Raw genomic sequence first — 22,082 nt, 5'->3', positions numbered from 1 at the left:
GGTTAAAAAGTTTTTTTTTAATGAATGCCCTTCTCTCGTGTTACTATTTAATAAAAATATAATTGCTGTAAACTATCATAGTAATGGGAAAGATGTTACCGATTTTCTAGTTGTAATTTAATGACGTCAGAGAAGTTCTTGTGATAATATATAAAACGTGTTTTCATGTGCCCGATTTTCAAAGTTAAAATATGTCTTAGAGAAGTGGAGTTTGTTTAAAACATTATGACGTGTAACAAATATTGTTACTCTTTACATAAACCTTCCAGGACTCAGAGAACTATATCGAAGAGTTAAAACCTAATCAAACCATGCGTTAGTTAAGGTATATCATTTTACTAGTTATGAATCTTTATACAGAAGCTATCGCACATAGTTGGCTAAAAGTTTTACTAGGTTCTTAAATCAAGTAAAGTTGGTAATATGAACATGTACTGGTGCTACCTGGTAGATCCTCAGTCTTAACCACGGATTCTGTATCATGTGACCATAGATCTGATGCCAGCTGATAGATCTGTAGTCTTGGCCATGGACTCTGTATCATCTATCTATAGGTCTGATGCCAGCTAATAGATCTCTAGTTTTGGCCATGGATTCTGTATCATATGATAGATCTTTAGTCTTGGCCATGAATTCTGTATCATCTAGCTATAGATCTGATGTCAGCTAATAGATCTTTAGTTTTGGTCATGGATTCTGTATCATCTGATAGATCTTTAGTCTTGGCCATATATCCTGTATCATCATGGATTCTGTACATCTAGCTATAAGTCGGATGCAGCTGAACGATCTTTAGTCTTTGGCATGGATCATGTATCATCTGATGGATATTTAGTCTTGGTCATGTATTCTGTATCATCTAGCTATAGGTCTGATGCTAGCTAATATATCTTTAGTCTTCCTCATGGATTCTGTATCATCTGATAGATCTTTAGTCTTGGCCATAGATCCTGTATCATCATGGATTCTGTACATCTAGCTATAAGTCGTATGCAGCTGAACGATCTTTAGTTTTTGGCATGGATCCTGTATCACCTAGCTATAGGTATGATGACAGCTGATAGATCTTTACCTTTGGTCATGAATTCTGTATTATCTAGCTATAGGCTTGATGATAGCTGATAGATTTTTAGTTTTGGTCATAGATACTGTACCATCTAAATATACCAGCTAATAGATCTTAAGTTTAACCATAGGTTCTAGCTATCGGTTCCTATCTGCTATATATACATGCCCAGCTTCAGCTACTGTTATAAACTTCGGCGTTGTTTTTATTATCATGTAGGTGTGGGGCGCTTCATGCTGGGGACCATATACTGGCTATTGATGGAACAAGAATTGACCAGATGACAGTTGCTGAGGCTTCCCAACTTCTTAAGGCTTCTCTTAAGGAAGTCATTAAGTTGGAAATTTTTCCTATTAGTCAAATCCTCAGCCACAAAGTTCCAGAGCACAACCCTCTTAAAGGTAAAGAACAGCTTTTGTTTTCAAACATGTAGTGAATTATTATGTAATTCATATCATCCGCAAATAAATACCTTTTCCTTCTTGTTAAAAACGATGTAATTAGATGTTAGAATAATAGTTCATTTTCTAATTAAATTTTGTTTTATTAAACCCTAAAGTATTATTATAAATTGTACTTTTTTCCTTTTTGCAGGCATACCCGATATGACCAATAGAGTTAAAATTAAATTTATAAATTTATTACTATCTAAGCTTTTTCAGGTCCGGTAAGTGTAGGACAGTTTTGGTCAAAGCTCAACTATAATCGTTTATCGTCTACTGGAAGTCGTTCACCTATTTCGTCCAGAAAACCTCTACTTCCTCTTCTTCAGCCTTCACTACAAGGAAGGTTAGGTCGACAGTTGAGCCAAGGAAGATATTTACAGCAGTCTGTTCCATCGTCTAATGGTAAAACCTGCTTCTTGATTTATCATTCAGTCGTCGTGAAATCCTTATTATGTTTATCTTGAGCTTATCAGTATTCGATAAGTTATCAGTTCTAAAATCATTAGGTCTGCAATGATTGTAAAATTATTATTTCTATCATCTGTAGGTCTTCAGTATTCGTGGAACCAATATAAATGTTTATCATTAGGTATTATGTGTTCATTGGAATCATTACTACTTTTTATTAATAGGTCTTCAGTATTCGTGGAACCAGTATAAATGTTTATCGTTAGGGTATTATGTATGTGTTCATTGGAATCATTACTACTTTTTACCAGTAGGTCTTCAGTGTTCTTGGTATCATTACTACTTTTTATCGTTAAAACTTCACTGTTTTTGAAATACTGATTGTAAAATCAAGTATTTCATAAATTAATAAATATAAAAAGCATTTTTAGAGGTTACGAACTCGAGCATCTCTTTTATAAGTATTGTCTTTGTTGGTTGTGAAATTAAGTACTTATTTTATTATTATTTTTGCATGAACTGACCAAAAACATTTTTGTTTAAGGAATTAAGAAAATACTTTATAATTAAATAATGAAGATTGGATATATTAGGACTTACTTTTAAAGTAAACAATAAACAATACCGAACATATAATATTTTATTAATTACTGCAAGGTAAACAATATTGAACATTGGATACTTTAGTATTTACTGTGAAGTCAACAATATTGAACATTTTAATTTTAGTACTTACTGTAAAGTCAACAATATTGAACATTGGATAATTTAGTATTTACGGTAAAGACAACAATACTAAATGTTTGATATTTTAGTACTTATTGTAAAGTCACCAATATTGAACATTGGATAGTTTAGTATTTACTGTAATATCAACAATACTGAACATTTAATATTTTAGTACTTACTGTAAAGTCAACAATATTCAACATATGATATTTTAGTACTTACTATGGCGAGCAGATATCAATCATTGCCATGGCTAATAGCCTATACGATCACCTAAATCTAATTATCAATTAACCGCTTTTATTTTTACAGACGCATCATAAAATAATTACATGGTGTAACTGTTAGTTAGTTATAAAATGAATAGTAACTAATTAATCATTAAACGGGGACGGTATAGGCTCCAAACCATGCTTACGATTTGATCGTTGCTCCTTTTCAAAAACTATTTTCCGATGTACTTGAAGTTTATGTTTGAAAGGTTTTGCTCCTTTTTTATATCTTCTGTCCATTTCAAATGCTTGAATACAAACACTTCGTGTCGGTCAAAAGTATTTGTTTCTACAAAGCATGTGCATCGTCGAGTTTAACGAGATGGGCGCCACCTACAGGTCGACTTAGCCATACAGAAACGACCGCTGTTACGATTCAAGCTGACCTCCGTGGGTTTGGGTTTGCTCTGCAAGGAGTGTCTTACACAAGAGAGGTATCTTCTTCACCAATCATCACGGGGATGGATCCTGGAGGCCCTGCTGAAAGGTGCCGTATACTTTATTTTATAAATGTATATTTTAACACGTATATATATATATGTGTGTGTGTGTGTGTGTGTGTGACATTAAGCAATCGGAACAAAACTGTATTAAAAAACTGGAATGAGATAAAGAATCGAGTTTACCTGCATCCTAGGGTATATACTTGCTCTTATAAAAAACTCAATAAAACCAATGTCTATTTTCGATAGGACAGTTTGATGAACACTAGCTAACTTTTCAGAACTTTTATTGAATGGTAAAAGGATATATGAATTAAATACATACTTCTAGTATCATGGCTCAAAAGATGAACTTTATATACACGCAGAACAAAACGGTATTTGGGGCGCTGCCCTAATATTAACGTAGGCTGTTGTTTATGTTGATGTGTAGTTTTTTAATGGCATCGATTCATGTGCTCTAAGTACAAGTAACAGTTATCTTGGATAGATAAGACTTGAATTCTTGCTACTGTTCCAGGACTGGAGTCCTACACGTTGGAGATCGAGTGCTGGCAGTTAATGGTCTCTCCACTCAAGGTCGAACTGTGGAAGAAGTCACCAAATTACTCCAGCGTTCTCGCCCAAGGATCACCTTGGATATTGAGTTTGATGTAGCCGAAGCTGTAGTACCCAGCAGTGGAACATTCACGGTAAAACTAGCTAAGTCAGGAGGCGGCTTGGGGATAATGATCACAGGTGGGTGAAGCAAAGTTTTAGGTCCAAAATAAAAGTCGACGATGCAGCAAAATTACACTATGTATCTTACAGATGTATCTTAGAAAGCAAAATTACAGTGCATATCTTATAGATGTATCCAAAAAAGCAGAATTACAGGGTATTTTACATGTACATCCAAGAAAGCAAAATTATAGTGCATAGCTCACAGACGTGTCCTAGAATTTTCAAAATAATAACATTCTTAGAAAATTTCTTTTCAATCAAACGACGCATGGCTTGTGGAACTTTTAGAGTAGCAACATATCTAAACGCTTGTAATTTATTTAAAAGAGGTGTGTTTGTTTGTTTTTCTTTTGTTTTTAATTATGCACAAAGCTACACAAGGGCTATCTGTGCTCTGCCCACCACGGGTATCGAAACCCGGATTCTAGTGTTTTAAGTCCGCAGACATACCGTTGTGCCACTGGGGGGCAAAAGTGGTGTGAATAATAAAATTAAAATAGAGAATTTTTCACCTTACTTAATTAATTTTGACATTTGTTATCCACATTACTGTGAATGTTCGTAATGGATATCGAAATTTAAAAAAAACTCTTCTTTTTTTTTAAAGTTAATTAAGGGAAACATGTAGATTAATATTATATTGACGTTTTAAATCATATGAAAAATTTTAAATGGTATTTGTTTGTGGATTAGTGATCTGTGAATATTCTAACGCTGTTTAGCTCCAAAAAATCGACAACAAGGAGAACCTCTGATAATCTCGGATATAAAGAAAGGAAGTGTGGCCCATCGAACAGGGACTCTTCAGCCAGGAGACAAACTGCTGGCCATAGACTCAGTGAGGATGGATAACTGCACTCTGGATGATGCTTCTGAAATCATGAAAGCTTGTGATCAGGTTGTCAAACTAAGAATCCGTAAAGACGAAACCTTTTCTGGTAAGATATCTGGAGAGTGGTTTTAATAAAATATTATTTATATGTTTGTGCTATGTAATTTAAGAATCAAATGTATGTGTTAGTACGTAAGAAGACTATGTTAGTTAGTATGAACAATTCGCATGAAAATAATACAGATGAACACTGCGTGTGGTGTGAAGAATTTCAATCATATATATATATATACTTTTATAAGTCATCAGGAAAGATAAGACATACGAAAATCATGACTATTTTATATGTACGAAATATATTCTCTATTGATTAACAATGGATATAAATAATCTTTGTATAACACCTAGTGTATGTTGAAATGAAGGGGAGATTGACTAGTTCCTAGGGAAGAGTGACTAGTTTCGAGGGGAAATTAACTAGTTTCTAGTGAAGATGGACTAGTTTCTATGAGGTATTGACTAGTGTCTAGGAAAGGTTGACTAGTTCCTAAGGAAAATTTCGTTAGTTTCAAGGGAAGCTTGACTAATTTTTATGGGGTATTGACTATTTTCTAGACAAGATTGACTAGTTTCAAGGGAAGATTTGACTAGTTTCTAGTTAATGGTTTATGTACAATATGCTATTGATATGTAGGGAATGATAAAATTAATTAGGGTATTATTAGGTCAGAAAAATAATATGCTCACATTATTCAGCAATTATAGATTATGACTTTATGCAGATTTATTTTATCACTGATTCTACGTTTCAGTAGAGGGACGGTAAAGATCAGGTTATGTAACATTTCTAAAGATTATTCGTTCTATTATATCTAAAAAAATCTGAGTTTAATAATGTTCTACTTAAAGAAGTGTCAAAACTATTACGAACAATAAAAGTTACATTAAGAATCAAACAGCTGACTATAGATAACCCTCTTTGTCAAGAGGTCGATATTTTGTTGCATCTTGTCACACAAGGCGACATTATCTGTTGCATCTGTCACTCAAGATGTCAGTATCCTGTTGCATCTGTTATTCAAGATGTCAGCATTTCGTTGCAACTGGCACTCAATAAGTCAGTATCTTGTTGCATCTGTTATTCAAGATGTCAGCATTTCGTTGCAACTGGCACTCAATAAGTCAGTATCTTGTTGCATCTGTTATTCAAGATGTCAGCATTTCGTTGCATCTGGCACTCAATAAGTCAGTATCTTGTTGCATCTATCACTAAAGTTTACTTATTCTACATTTGGTTTTAAGAGCAAAGAATATTTTGGTTGAAAGCCATTGCATTAATAAAATAACGAACTTTTTTACTTTATAAAACAAATAATTGTACTTCAAGTGCCTTGACGTGTTAATTTGTTTCACTGCTTAAGCCTAACTAGAAAAGTATTATTTAAAAATCACCTCTTGTTATCAGAAGAACCAAATAAATTATTTCTCTTCGATAGGTGTGTTCAATTATTTCATGTTTTACTATTATAACCAGATACTTCTCTTCCCAATTTTACCGAACGATCCTTCCATGTGTTTTTTTCAGAAGAACCAGATGCATCAGGAAGTGTTGTGTATACTGTGGAATTAGTGCGTCACGGAGGACCACTAGGCATAACTATCTCAGGAACGGAAGAGCCTTTCGAACCCATTGTCATCTCGGGGCTAACAAGTGATGGATTGGCTGAGAAGTAAGTTAAAGCATTTTTTCTTTCTCATCTCGAAACTAACAGGTAAACGATTGGTTGATAAGCAAGTTAAGACGTTTTTCTCTGTCATCTCGGGGCTAACAAGTGATGGATTGGCTGAGAAGTAAGTTAAAGCATTTTTCTTTCTCATCTCGAAACTAACAGGTAAACGATTGGTTGATAAGCAAGTTAAGACATTTTTCTCTGTCATCTCGGGGCTAACAAGAGAAGCATTGGTTGTGAAGTAAGCTTCGACATTAATTTCTGTATTTCTCTAATTAAACTATTTTTGCTAACTTCTAGTACATTTTCCTCAAAATCACTGATCGTTTTTGTTTTAGTTCCTATTACGTGCCAAGAGATTTCAATTTTTTCTAATGAACCACAATCTACGTATTTGTATGAATCAAGATACATAATAAATTTTACTTCCACGTGTTAGGAATGATTATGCCTTGCTTCAATCACTTATATGGAGAAAATACAATAACGATGTTTACCTTTGATGTGTCTGTCGCATTTATCCTGAAGATGAAATCTAGCGTGATTTTAATCAGATATTCACCTTAAAATTGGCTTTTTGAGACACATTTTTCTAAACTATTTTTGAACCGAAAAGTTTATGGGCCAAGACTTACTTGCTATAGAGTCACTAATAACACATGAGTCACATCCACACACAATAAACAAGATACCATCGATATGGTAGTAAATCCCACAAGTCAGAGCTGGGATCCTCTTACGTATTTGAACAGAAAATAAGAAATTTCAACATTTTTGGTGACTTCTATACAGAGAGTGTTGTTGCAGAAAGAAGAATTGTTAACATGATGCTATACACTTGTTTTATACTGTTTGACTACCGGTGAGGCTCACATATTGCATCATGTTAACTTTAACCTTCATGATATACACTTGTTTTATACTGTTTGACTACCGGTGAGGCTCACATATTTCATGAAGGTTAAAGTTAACATGATGCAATATGTGAGCCTCACCGGTAGTCAAACAGTATAAAACAAGTGTATACCATGAAGGTTAAAGGGAATGATTTAGACAATATGTATTTATCGTTTCGTATTTTGATATACACATCCTTACTCATTTGCATTAAATACTTTCATGTATTTTATCCATTATTCAAAGTTAATTATCATACGTATATCTGTGTGGTATCAATACAACTGTATGTTAATATTATTCCTGTCACGAAATGATTTTGATTTCTTATTGGCCTATTTGAGCATTACGTGACGTAAATGTCTCCGGTAACGGTTCTGACTTCTTACTGGCTAATTTGAGCATCACATGATTTATATGTTTTCCGTAATGGTTCTGACTTTTTACTGGTTAATTTGAGCATCACGTAATGTATATGTCTCCCGTAATGGTTCTGAATCCTTACTGGCTGGTAATATTATCAGGTATTTATTAATTTATATTGTTATTTCAACTGTCCCTAATATATTAATGAAATGAAATATATTAAGTTTTTATTTTTTGGCTGTAGAAATAGTATAGTATTATTTTTTATGTTTTAGTAAGATACTCGAAAGTTTATTTTTCTGTTGTTACATTGGTCTAATGATGTTAACGACAGATTCGATTAATATTTTGTTAATCTCTTTCCAAAATGTCTCATTTGTGAAATTCCGTATTCAGATAAAGTTTGCACTAACTTGAGCTTCAGCGCAAGGAACTGGAAAGATGTCTGACATTTTAATGTTGGATTGCCAGGCATGTTAAACAAAATAAAATCTTCCGAAATCATTTTCAGCTTTAATAAATAGATATATGGCCAATTCATTTTCCAAAAGGATGAAAATTCAAAGAATAATCGTATTGAATGATTAAATATGATAATTAAAATGAAGATTGGGTTTACTTCATTAGTTAACATTGATGGAATAATATTAAGTTACTAATATTTATAAAGTCTTTGTAACATAGAAAAAAAGCCCCCCAGTGGCACAGAGGTATCTGTGTTGCCATACAACGCTAGAAACCGGGTTTTGATACCCGTGGTGGACAGAGCACAGATAACCCATAGTGTAGCTTTGTGCTTAATTACAAACAAACATAAACATAAAAACAACATTAAATCGTTTTCTAATTTACCGTGACGCCAAAGACAAAGCTTAAGTTAAGATATACCTTAAAATAAGAAAGAATGATTACTTAAAACTCGGGATTTTCCTATAAGAAAATCGTAATGCATAATTTATTGAATTGAATATATACGCTATATTCAACAGAACCGGAGCTATCCACGTGGGAGATCGACTCCTAGCTATCAACGGCCAAAGTCTAAGAGGAAAACCTTTGAGTGAGGCTATTCTGATGCTACAGAACTCTGGAGATGTAGTTACTCTAAAAATATCCAAAACTCCATCTCAGAATCGTAAGTCATTGGACGTTATTATAAATCAGTGTTGTTATTAGATGGATAATATTTCTAAGTTCTATAGTTTGGTAAGTTTTCACATATTATTGATAGGTAACAACGTAGAATAGTATGTATTATTCCTATAGTGTAATAAGGCAGCGAATTCTGAAACTATATTAAATTAACACAGGTGTGTAAAACAAAAAACATCTAAGCTGGTGATGCAACGAATCATTTTTGGCCCAACAAAAGTGAATAAAACAACATTTAACTGCAGATACTTTCCTTCGCATTCCTCTTGATTAGTCCTTTGTGAACTTTATATCAAAAGAGTGTATAAGATGAATCAAATGAGTGTATAAGATGAATCAAATGAGTGTATAGGATGAATCAAATGAGTGTATAGATGAATCAAATTAGTGTATATAATGAATTAAATGAGTGTATAAGATACATCAAATGAGTATATACAATGAAACGAATGAGTGTATAGGATGAATTAAATGAGTATATACAATGAAACGAATGAGTATATACAATGAAACGAATGAGTATATACAATGAAACGAATGAGTATATATAATGAATCAAATGAGTATATACAATGAAACGAATGAGTGTATAGGATGAATCAAATTAGTGTACATAATGAATCAAATTAGTGTATATAATGAATCAAATGAGTGTATAGGATAAATCAAATGAGTATATACAATGAAACGAATGAGTATACAATGAAACGAATGAGTATATAATGAATAAAATGAGTATATATGATGAATCAAATGAGTATATAATGAATAAAATGAGTATATATAATGAATCAAATGAGTATATACAATGAAACGAATGAGTGTATAGGATAAATCAAATGAGTATATATAATGAATCAAATGAGTGTATAGGATAAATCAAATGAGTGTATAGAATACTGTTTATGGTTAATAATAAATAGCGTCTCTAGTATTAACAAAAACTCTATTAATTTTTTACTTATGCAGGGTTAGGACTCCGTTATTGAAACTTTACGTCGTATAAATGTTTTCATTTTTTCTCATGTCACGAGTTTCAAGTTATATTAAAGCATCTATTATCTTGATGGTTAACAAGTGTATGCTTATTTTCATAACTTTGGTGAATAATAACGTACCTATTTAAGCATCCAAACTGTTTAAAAATACACGTATTACTTCTCTTTCAGAAAAACTCAAGTTGACTTACGTAACTACTTCTATATGTTTAACTATTTATTTTTTGTTTAATACAATACCCTTACACGAATGATGTTATATTGTAACATCATAACTTCGACTTGACAGATTTTCTATAAATATGAACCTACACACGGGTTATGGTGAAAATGAATATTTGTTACTTTTTAGGAGAAGAGGAGAGCAAGATAGAAAGGGAAGAGGTAAGATTTCTGTTGATCCAGAAAAGTTTTTGGACTTTTTAATATTTTCTTATATATATGTCGGTATGACACTGGACAGTCTTTGCTTCTGTTTCTTGCTTTATTTCTAGATATAAATGACCATTAGGTTATACGTATACTGTTGTAACGGTTTCTGTCGTTAGATAGGCTCTTCTTGATTTTTCGGTTGTTGTTGGGTTTTTTTTAGTGTAAAGATACTTAGTGGTCTACCTTCACTCTGCCTATTGCAAAGACTCGAACCCCAGAGCATTGAAAATCCTTAAACTTACCGCTGACCTTCTGGGTAGCTGAATATTTCATTAAAACAATGTAAAGCAAGTCCACTTAACGAAAGAACTGGTGCTTTTCTATCATTACATTTTTATCCACCCAATTCTAGAAAATTCGAACATCACGTCAAATCTAGACGATAAGGAAATTTCTAGGCGTACCATTATCTGTTCGTCATGCCAAAACTCCCTCTAACCAACAAAACCTCTAAATTGAATTATTAAAACATACTTCACAACAATACAAATTATGAAATTATAAAGGGAAATGTGAAATGTTCTATAATTCTGAGAAATTGTTTCTAATTAACTCCCAATATGTCTGACAATTAAAAGTAACGTTTGTCGTTTTGTTTAAATGTTTTGCTAGACTTACTTGTTTTGATGTTTCTTTATGTTTAGAGAAAATTCTTTTAAAATTTAATAATTTAGCCGAATAATGCAAAGTTTTAAAAAAAATCGCAGCAAACCCAAGAAAGGGACGCTTACATAAACATTGTAAGCAAGACTCTTCCAAGTGTGGACAGCGCTGTTGAATCGTGGGGTAGTTCAGGTCTGGAGATTTCTATCAACAGAGCAGGATACAACTATGAAAACCAGGAATGTTACAGCACAGTCACAGGTGTGGTGGTTTTGGTTTCAAGTGAAGGATACAAGTTGTTAATTTCACAACATATATGATCCTGGTGTGTGAATTGCAAAATACTATATATATATTATATGTTCTAATATGTATATCTTTTATGTATTAAATTACCCGTATCACCTTAACATGAAATTAAAAGAGTGAGTTCTTTAATGTTTGTTTGATTTTGTTTTATTCTCAGTTATTTGTCATTATGATTTTTAATGCTAGAGTTCCCCACTAATTCAAGGGAGAAATAAATAAAATAAAATAAAGACAATTTTTATGTTAAATTTATATGGAAACCTTTCATTGCTTTTTATTTGTTATATACACTGTATTACTCAATCTATATAAAACTTTGTAGCTTTTACTTTGATGTTTGTCTTAAGCAAAAAGCTGCACAATGGGCTATCTGCGCTGTGCCCAACGCAGGAATCAAATTCCGAATTTTAACCTTATAAGCCTTTAAGTGTACATCTGAGTTACTGGGGGAATAATTCCTACAATCGACACATTTTAATTGAATCTGATTCAATCTCCTTATATTTCATTTTCATGTATAAAATCCTGGGAATAAAACCATAGACAAGGATAAAATGTGCTGCGTCATAACATTTAAAAAATTGTGTTCAAATTAATCCATTGTCATTGCCATTGTAGTGTCTTAGATAAACACCCCAGAAAATATGATTGTTTGATTTTGTTTTATTTATCATTTTTGGATATTTCATTTCTTTTGTAGAGTCATCTATTAAACAGAGCTCCGATTATGATCCTGAGCATTGTGGAACAGGTGACAAACTTAAACAAAGGGAATGGGAAGATGAAGGTTGGGAACTTCAAGCCTATAATAACCACAACTGCCGAAATTGCGGTAGCAGCCATTCTGGTGGGAAAAGGACTGATTGGTCAGAAACCATAGAAGACCTTAATCCAAGTAGCCAATCAGAATTATTGGGAAGAGATCAAAGTGTTGTGGGAAGTGATCCTGGCCATCTGGCTAGTCAACAGTCTCAGTTTTGTGGTAAACTGCAGTCATCTTGTGAAAACATGTTTCTCTCAGGGTCACAAACAGTGTCTGTGGAAAATATCTGTGTATCCGTTAGCCAGCCAGAGCTAGTTATTCCAGGACAATCAGAAGACGATGTACAGAGATGTAGCACTTTGCCACACATTGCTTCCAGAAGAATCAGGGAAAAAGGACAAAACTGTGTAGATGATAATGTTGTCTCTTATCAAAGCTCCTTAGTTCTTCCTGTGCCAATTGAAATCCACAAGGTAACACTATTTAAAGATCAAGTGTATGAAGACTTTGGTTTTAGTGTTTCTGATGGACGCTACGAAAGGGGAGTTTATGTCAATAGGATACGCCCAGCAGGACCTGCAAGCATAAGTGGTATTTTGAAACCATTAGACAGGATACTACAGGTAAGATACGCCCAGCAAGATCGGCTGTATCATTGGTATTTTGAAACCATTAGATAGAATACTACAAGTAAGATACGGCAAGCAAGACTGGCTGATATCAGTAGTATTTTAAAACTATTAGACAGGATAGTACAGGTAAGATATGGCCAGCAGGACCTGCTAATATCAGTGGTATTTTGAAACTGTCAGTTACAATATTACAGGTAAGATACACCCAGCAGGACCTGCTAATTTTAAAACTATCGGTTAGGATACTACAGGTAAAATAAACCCAGCAGGACTTGCTAATATCAGTGGTATTTTAAAACTATTGGTTAGGATACTACAGGTGAAATACAACCAATAGGACTTGCTAATATCAGTGGTATTTTAAAACTATTGGTTAGGATACTACAGGTAAAATACACCCAGCAGGACCTGCTAATATCAGTGGTATTTTAAAACTATTGGTTAGGATACTACCGGTAAAATACACCCAGCAGGACCTGCTAATATCAGAACCAAAACTCCAACAACGTCAAAAATTAATGTTAGTGGAAGTTCATCTTATGAAATGTTTGTATTATTGGAAATGAATTATTACTGTTTTGAATGTTACGCCATCTTTTCTACATGGGTTTTATTTTTTTAATTACTGCGCGTTATGTTTAATAACGTGTGTGATTAGGAATTTTCTTTCTGAACAACATCTTATAAGCACAGGGGCTAAAAGGCCAAGCCAGAAACCACCTTATGATACAGCGCCTCCAAGTTTAACTTCTAACCAGGGAAATCAGTCACACAGTAGCATCTAACGCCCTTTGAATCGCATAACGAAACTGACTCTCACTTCTATAAAGCGTCCACAGTTGAAAATGTAGAATTTTAAGCGACATTATGTGTCAGACGCTGGACCTTTCGATCTATAACCCGACACGCTGACCAATAGACTACGTCCAGTACAAATATATATAGAATTAAGAACTATCAAAATCTCAAAAGGAGTAGTACCTAATCAAATTATAAAACTAGATTTCTTGCCTTTTTTACATAAAAAATACCTTATTTATACGTCCGTTTTCCTGTCTGCTTAACATTTGACTTATGATTTTTGGAAACACAACTTTGAGCAAATATCTTAGTAAGGAACGTATTTTCCAAAAATAAGAACTTTCCACTGGGAGTAGCACGTTTTTCACCATTATTATTTTCTTTGTGAAACATTTAAAACAGATTTAATGTTGTTTAACAGTGAAAAAGTTTAACCGTGTATTAATACCACAGTCTTAAGCCACAGAGTTGTGACTTGGAATATTACACTTTAGTAATATTATGTAATAACAGAAAAATCAGTTCACGTTACTTAATCAGTCTGGGAACTGATTTTACTATTGCCAGTAAACACGCTCTATAGATGTCATTGTACACGTGTGTGAGTTGAAATAAGAACCTGCTCTTTAAGTAATGCTATTACAAGCAAAATTAAATCATTTAATGTACTAATTTTCTTGCGTTGCACCAAACTGCATCCCAGTTTTAGGCTCAAAACTACCTGTATTCATTCCAATAATTTAATGCGCTAATTCTCTTTCATTGCACCCCAGTTTTAGACTCAATGCTATATGAATTAATGATGTAATGCATTAATTTTCTTGCATTGCACTGAATACATCCATATTTTAGACTTACTGCTACATGGAAACATTACAATAATTTACTGTATTAATTTTCTTGCGTTCCACTATGACTACGTCCACGTTTTAGGCACAATGCTAAATGGATTCATTCTAATGATTTAATGCACTAATTCTCTTTCATTGCACTGAATACATCCCAATTTCAGATTCAATGCTACATGGATCCATTCCAATAATTTAATGTACTAGTTTTCTTACATTTCACTGTGACTACATTCTAGTTTTAGGCTCCATGCTACATGAATTCATTTTAATGACTTAATGCACTAATCTTTTTTTGCGTTGCACTGTAGCTACATCCTAGTTTTAGACTCAATGCTACATGGATTCATTTCACAAGTTTGAATAATTGTGACCTTTCTTGATGTTGGAAAAACCACATTTGTCTCCTTACAGAAAATTGTTTTACAAATCTCAGTGCAAAGATATGATGCTACATATCATACATAATACTATCAGAATTTCTTAATATATATAATCTTTTTCATTCCTTTGTTCTTTTATTCTAATTATATTGTTGTAACTATTTCTGTTTTGGCGTTTTTTTTGTATTATTCGGTATAAATAATCAAAGTCCAGGTCACTTAACGAATAATAAAGCGATTTATTTTTTTCAACTGAAAGTTTTGTAACTTACACGGTTTGATAATAATCAACGATAAGCCTAACTCATAACTAGAACTTAACAGTCACTTGCTTATTAATTTTTTTCTCGTATATACGACGTAAACTAAAAACTGGCTAACTGATTAACCCATTCACCTATTCTCGTATTTTTAAACAACATTTGTTTCCCCAAATCTCATAAAACTTGGAAACATCACGTAAAATCTAGACACCCAGGAAATGTTTAAGCCTCACGCATCATTATTGCGTCATGCCGAAAGCTCTCTATAGCAAATAAAATATAACATGTAAATGAAAATATTAAAATATACAAATGAGTTGTAATTAGGGGAACATGGACATGTTTCAGAAACAGTTGTGTCATTTAAAACTTTAGTAAGAAATGAATGTAAGAAACTACTGGTGATTTCTATAAAAAGAGGAAAAAATCAAATAAGTTACGAAAACGTGAAACCATTACAAATGGAGAAATAAACAAAGAACTCCTTAACGTTTGAAAGCTTTTGTATATTTTCTGTTTTTATTTATTTTTTAGAGTTATTTGCCATTTTTATATTAAAAATCATTTTAATCTGCTCCCCTTATATTTTATATATTTTAGACTTTTATATTGACTTGTGTTTTCCAACCACTACACTTTTTTAAATTTATGATTTGAGTTAGTGATTATTTGTTATTTTTCTGCATATTTTTTTGCTCCTGATAGTTTTTTACTTTTGTTTTCTTTTGCAAACTTTTGTCTAAATGATTTCATTTTTAGGTGAACAACACCGATACTAGTGACTTTGACTGTTGCCTAGCTGTTCCTTTGATAGCTGCAGCGGGAGATCGAATAGAAATCGTTTTGAGCAGACGAGCTTATGAAAGCCAAATGTCTCTAACAGGAAGTACTCATGGGAAGGAAGGTACGCTCCATCCCTGGATGGATGAGGGGGATCGAGAAGACTGCTCATCACCTCAGCTTCCACCAGAGGGTTCTGTACTGTTGACAAAGGCTCTTTGATGTGAATTCGAATCTCAACTGAGATGTTCTAAAATTATTATGCCACTTCTTATGAAATGTTGCCCTCACAATAAAACTGCCTTAAAGAATCATTCTCTTTGCATGACATTAGATTATCAGGAAGATAAAATGTTCTTCTGAAATATATTTTAAGTAAAGCTATTTAATAAACATATTAAGACATCTTGAGTTTCAAATGTTACCTTACTGTGTTTCATTTTGCTTTTAAATTTGTCTGTAGAAGAGTTTGACGGATTGTTTTGTTTGTGGTTCACCATCTTACAATATGTGTTTTCTTAAACCTTTCGTAATTATTGTTACCGTTAAACAAATGTTGCGAAATATAGCATTCCAATTTTTAAAAACTTCTTTGATCGTGACACTTTATTTTTTCGTTTTTTCGGAGCTCAAAATTATTTTAACATTCTAAGCTATGTATAAAAAAGTCAGAAATAGAAGAAATGTATATATAAAAAACGAACAAATATATTTCAAGTTTTTTCTAATTATTTACACTTAACTCATTTCATTTTTATAAGTTACACAATCTCTTGATTTATTCACAAAACTTAACACAATGGGACTAGTTGGTTATATCCAGACAAAAAATAAAAGGCTTAAAACCTGTACTGTAAAAAGCAAAACAAATAAAAAACATTCGAATATCTTATAAAATCTGTCAACATGAAAGAATCGTAGCAATTTATTAAATCTAACACAAGGTAAAATCGGATACTTTAATTTGTTTTTGTCAATCTTTTAAAGATACATCTACTTCCAGAAGCTTTGTTTATAACGAGAGCTATAAACTATTTAATGGAATTGATGCAGCAGAGATAACATTTGGGAACTGTTTATATTATGAATAGAAAATATAGCTCAACCTTTCAAGTCCTTACGTTGTTCTGAAAGCCGTGATAATTAAAAACAAGAAAATTAAGTCTCTTGTGCTTTACTTTTTCGTAGTATTTTAAAGCTGGTTAAATGCTTAACTTATAGGATATTTAGATTACTTTTACTGTTGTTTTTTAATTTTGAAATTGCATGCAAATATTGAGGTTGACTATTGAGTAAACAAAAATAAACTTCTTATGTGACTTCTAATAGCTAAACCTCTTACGTGGCTTCTAATTAACATCTAATAGCTAAACCTCTTACGTGGCTTCTAATAAACATCTAATAGCTAAAACTCTTACGTGGTTTCTAATAAACATCTAATAGCTAAACCTCTTACGTGGCTTCTAATAAACATTTAATAGCTGAAACTCTTACGTGGTTTCTAATAAACATCTAATAGCTAAAACTCTTACGTGGTTTCTAATAAACATCTAATAGCTAAACCTCTTACGTGGCTTCTAATAAACATTTAATAGCTAAACCTCTTTCGTGGCTTCTAATAAACATCTAATAGCTAAACCTCTTACGTGGCTTCTAATAAACATCTAATAGCTAAACCTCTTTCGTGGCTTCTAATAAACATCTAATACTTATAACTCTAACGTGGCTTCTAATAAACATCTAATAGCTAAACCTCTTACGTGGCTTCTAATTAACATCTAATAGCTAAACCTCTTTCGTGGCTTCTAATAAACATCTAATACTCATAACTCTAACGTGGCTTCTAATAAACATCTAATACTTATAACTCTAACGTGGCTTCTAATAAACATCTAATATATAAAACTCTTTCATGGCTTGTAATAAACATCTAATAGCTACGTTTAATAATGTTTTCAGTCATAAATTAATCGTAGCTAAACTAGTTTTGTACAGATTGATTGTACCTAACCAAAAATACTAATCATAAAATTAGTTGATTATGTGAATAATGTTTAACAAAGTACGACTTTTCCATCAAAAATTAAAATTACATTATGTAGAGTAGTATACAAAATGTTAGCCAATTAACAGTATAAAAGGCTTTGTTTGGACAACCCCAAGTGTATTGCAGTCTTTAAGATACATTGTTTAATATAATTTATTAAAGGCGAAGATATGTGTTTTCTTTGTTGTTGCTGTTGTTTTTACTATATACAACAAGTTAATGCACGATGTGGGTGCGAAGGTAATAATCTCTAAACTCGAATATTTTGATAATTCTAATTAATTATAAAGGGGCACTGAATACACATAAACATAATCCTTGCCTTTACTTATACATTTATCTTACATACTGCTAATGTATACGAACACATATTCGTGCCAGTAAGAGTTCCACGTTGATAATTCAATACGTATCACAAGGTGAGAATCTGCATTTTTATCTAGTGATTTTTTTTGTCCTGATGTATATTTGACTTTAGAAAAATATTGGTTTGTATTTAAAGTTTAATTAGATTTATCTGTTCGCAATATTCAAATTTTGAGTTGTTGTTTGTTTTTTTTTTCTAAGTGAAAACAAAATATCATTCTGCAACTCAATGCAACGACAGAATTAAATTTAGAATCTTAAAAATTATTTACATGTATGATATCAGTAGATCGTAACATAACAAGTCAACAGATGGCGGAGCTTGAAGAAACGTGATTTTTGTTGTACGGACGATGAAACTATAGAAAGTATACTTTTAAAGCTTAAAATACCATATTAGTTTTTCATATTACTCGTTTTCGAAAGTCCTTGTTATACCCATCTTTTAGTAGAATTATGACGATATATAAATTTGAGATCAGCGCTATAAAAATTGCATATATTGAAAAAGCACATTTTTAATGTTTCAAATTATTGTTCTTATTTATTGGCAGATTTTAAAACCACGATTTGCTATTTTTTTATAATTTGTGGAAAGGTTTGCATTTATACGAATAAAATACGATATATCTGCTGTGTACATTGAAATAAAAAATAATAATTTGTACTGAGAATTTGTTTGTCTGTTTGTTCGTCTTTTAAATAATTGTTTAGAATTTGGAATGTATGTTTTGTCAAACTAAATTCCACGGTAAGTGTCAGGGGTTATAATGCTTGAATTAGTGGTTTGTTCCCCGCGGCGGATACAGCGCAGACAGCTCTGTATTGCTAATACGTTCAATACAAATACAACATTTTATGCACGAGTAGTAAAGTAGTTTATACTGTGGGCTACCATTTCAAATTGCCAGGATAATTCCGAGGATGGAAAGGTTAATGTGTACTTTCTTAATTCTTCATACATATTCATTACGTTGTATAAGACTATTCAAAGCGTGTTATGGAGTTAAAGCGTTTATATAGAGAACTGAAATGTTTACTTTCAGTAGAAGTTCTGAGGCCATTAATTTCGCCCGCATATTGCATTTCACAATACTTACAGCTAACAAAATAATCAACAAAGTTCTTCTTCCCAAAGAGGGAATCATTTTGTTAGTAATGTAACTGGTGAATGTGTTGTCATACGTCACCTGGTTAGAAGTGAAGTAGTTTCCATGATTATTTCATTAATCTTCTAATCTTTTGTGTCAAGTAGACCAGGAAAGTCATAAGTTCACCGTTAGAACGAGTCAGACTCTGGGTTTTCATGATCAATCTGAGTATTGGAGTCTACTAATATGTAGTGTCAGACTCTGGGTTATCATTACCAGTCTGTATATTGAAGTCCACTAACGTGTAGTGTCAGACTCTGGGTTATCATTACCAATCTGAGTACCGGAGTCCTCTAACGTTATCAATTTTCCCGAAAGTAACTGCGCTGATCTTGTTTAACCGGAAATCATCAGAGTTGGCATTAACTTGAAGTAATCGCTTAATCATGATACAAAAGTACAAAACAAAATAAAAAACTTCACAATGAATCATCCGAATCGTGTGGAACATAGTTGTTTTTTTAGCTTTAGATTTGCTGTATGTAATAACAGAAAACATTGCTTCTGTTGGAATCTTTACATAGAAAAAGCTGGATTGCATGTCAACTTAACTGAAAACAAACAGCTGCCTAGGGCGACAAATACTTGGGAGCTCGAGTGTGCAGTCTTAATATCTTCCTAATTCGCCATTCAAGTTGTCATCAGCTCTGGTTTCAGGTCTCAGATCATTATTTGGTAATTAACAAAGGTTTTTGATTTATATTTCGGCTAAATCCATAAATCAGTACTGTTTGGAGTTACTCAGGAATCATTAAAATAGAAAAAACGACTTAACATTTTCTGAAATACTAGCCTGCATTGGTTATTTATATACATGACAATTTATTTTTATAAAATTAAAGCTGTGTCTAAAGTTAGTTTTTAACTGTGTGATAAGTAAAGGCTAACAAGATAATTTAAGTTGTGCCAAAACTGGTATACAATTTTATATAAAGAATTAAACATCACAACATTAAAAGAGTGTACACTAATTTATTAAAACGGCAGCGGGAGTTTTGGACAACTCTACATATTTCGTTCATATTCTATCATCAGGAGATTACCACGGAACCATGTAAACTTTTCGGCTGGGAATTAGAAAATTGAGAACGGAAATAAACGGTTTTTTGAGAGGGAAGTTTTGGACAACTCTACATATTTCGTTCATATTTTACACCGCTATCATCAGGAGATTACCACGGAACCATGTAAACTTTTCGGTTGGGAATTAGAAAATTGAGAACGGAAATAAACGGTTTTTTGAGAGGGAAGTTTTGGACACAGGAGCTTTGTATCAAATTTGGTCAAGTTAAAAAGTGGAAGACGTGTTAATAGAGGACTTCCTTAAAATATATGTGAAATTAATAAGAGGATATGTTGTGATCAGAGTCATGTTTATGTTGCAAGATATGAAAAAGCGGATGAGTGTGTTCGTTTATGTGTCGCCTGAATTTTCTTCCTGTTCCACCTTTGTAGCTTGATGTAAAATCCTAGCATTTGTATTCGTAAATAACGTTATTCACAGAACACTTAGCAAACATTGTTGGCGACATATATAAAACAAACACACCAGTAAAGGTGTACAGTTGTGTTAGTTAGCATCACTCTAGACCAGCGGTTCCCAACCTTTTCACCAACAAGGACCCCTTTTATTATTATTATTTTCCCTCACGAACCCCATGTTTTTCAAACATTCCGTCTACCTAACAAACTGTTTTTATTAACTAACAATTAACTCATTTTCCCATTTTTCACTACTAAATAAAACACATATATAACTGAGTGTGCAATTAAAAAAACAGCAATATTAAAAACCTACTTATTTGATGAGATGGTGTTACCTTCGCGGACCCCAGGTGTCCGGAGACCAGTGATTGGAAACCATTGCTCTAGACTTCTTATGTGTAATAAATAACTGATCAGTGTATGTTTGAAAACATAATGACAAACGTGGAAATAAGTTTTCTCGTGGTTCATAGGTTCTGGAATCTTGTTTGTAATGTGTGGACTATCGTCTAAATATCAGAGCGAAAGTCTGGGTATTTTGAAGGCGTTATTTTCGAAATGTTCCATTTAGAAGTTAAAAGTACTAGCGATAAGAAGTGAGTTGTATCGATTCAAAAAGTTGTCAGTTATGTCATTGTGTAAATTGTCAGTTGAGTGTACTTATTGAGAGTTTTATTTCTACATCAGTCGAGTCTGTAGGCCTATATTATAAATCACGAATTCTTGAAATAACATATTGTTACAACAACGCAGGTCACGTGACGCTCGTATCACGCCACTTCCATCTCGAACCTTCATGAAATGTCGGGAGTCTACTAGATTGGGGTAGTCTTGTATATATATAAGACCGGCCAAGAACCAACGTGAGGTAATGAGTAAGAATGTTGTTGAGCACGAGAGAAGTTCGTTGTGAATTATAGCGTTTGTTATAGAGCGACTGTTGAAATTAAGTGTATCGCAAAGTTGTATTCAGAAAGAAGTTATATTCAGAAAAGGACTTGTATCGGTAAAGTTTCTTTAACGATATCAAAGCAGAACAGGAGAAAGACCAAGATTTGAAGCCAATGATTGATTTTCTTAAAGCAAGTGTTTTGAGCCTTGCTTGGGAGAAGGTGTCTAGTCTAAGCCTTGTGACAAAAAACTATTGGGCACAATGG

The 22,082-nt window shown here is 32.7% G+C and overlaps 1 protein-coding gene across 3 annotated transcripts in view; it reads left to right on the top strand.

Annotated features, from left to right (window-relative positions):
- The window catches only part of LOC106458812 (glutamate receptor-interacting protein 1-like), a 95,698-nt gene extending 79,232 nt beyond the window's left edge, over positions 1–16,466 (top strand). For 2 of the 3 annotated variants that reach the window (XM_022385162.1, XM_022385160.1), the window contains exons 9-19: positions 1,286–1,467; positions 1,720–1,914; positions 3,219–3,408; positions 3,885–4,102; positions 4,810–5,025; positions 6,505–6,649; positions 8,902–9,047; positions 10,415–10,446; positions 11,202–11,358; positions 12,107–12,792; positions 15,856–16,466. In XM_022385162.1, coding sequence (XP_022240870.1) covers positions 1,286–1,467; positions 1,720–1,914; positions 3,219–3,408; positions 3,885–4,102; positions 4,810–5,025; positions 6,505–6,649; positions 8,902–9,047; positions 10,415–10,446; positions 11,202–11,358; positions 12,107–12,792; positions 15,856–16,098 — 2,410 coding nt within the window. In that variant the 3' untranslated portion in view covers positions 16,099–16,466. The remainder of the gene's footprint in view (positions 1–1,285; positions 1,468–1,719; positions 1,915–3,218; positions 3,409–3,884; positions 4,103–4,809; positions 5,026–6,504; positions 6,650–8,901; positions 9,048–10,414; positions 10,447–11,201; positions 11,359–12,106; positions 12,793–15,855) is intronic. The other variant, XM_022385161.1, reaches the window with a different exon arrangement.
- The last annotated feature ends 5,616 nt before the right edge of the window (positions 16,467–22,082 follow it).

The sequence above is a fragment of the Limulus polyphemus genome, unplaced genomic scaffold (assembly GCF_000517525.1).
Source record: "Limulus polyphemus unplaced genomic scaffold, Limulus_polyphemus-2.1.2 Scaffold519, whole genome shotgun sequence".
In the NCBI taxonomy this organism is placed as follows: Eukaryota; Metazoa; Arthropoda; class Merostomata; order Xiphosura; family Limulidae; genus Limulus; species Limulus polyphemus.
This window is presented reverse-complemented; position numbering and strand designations above follow the sequence as displayed.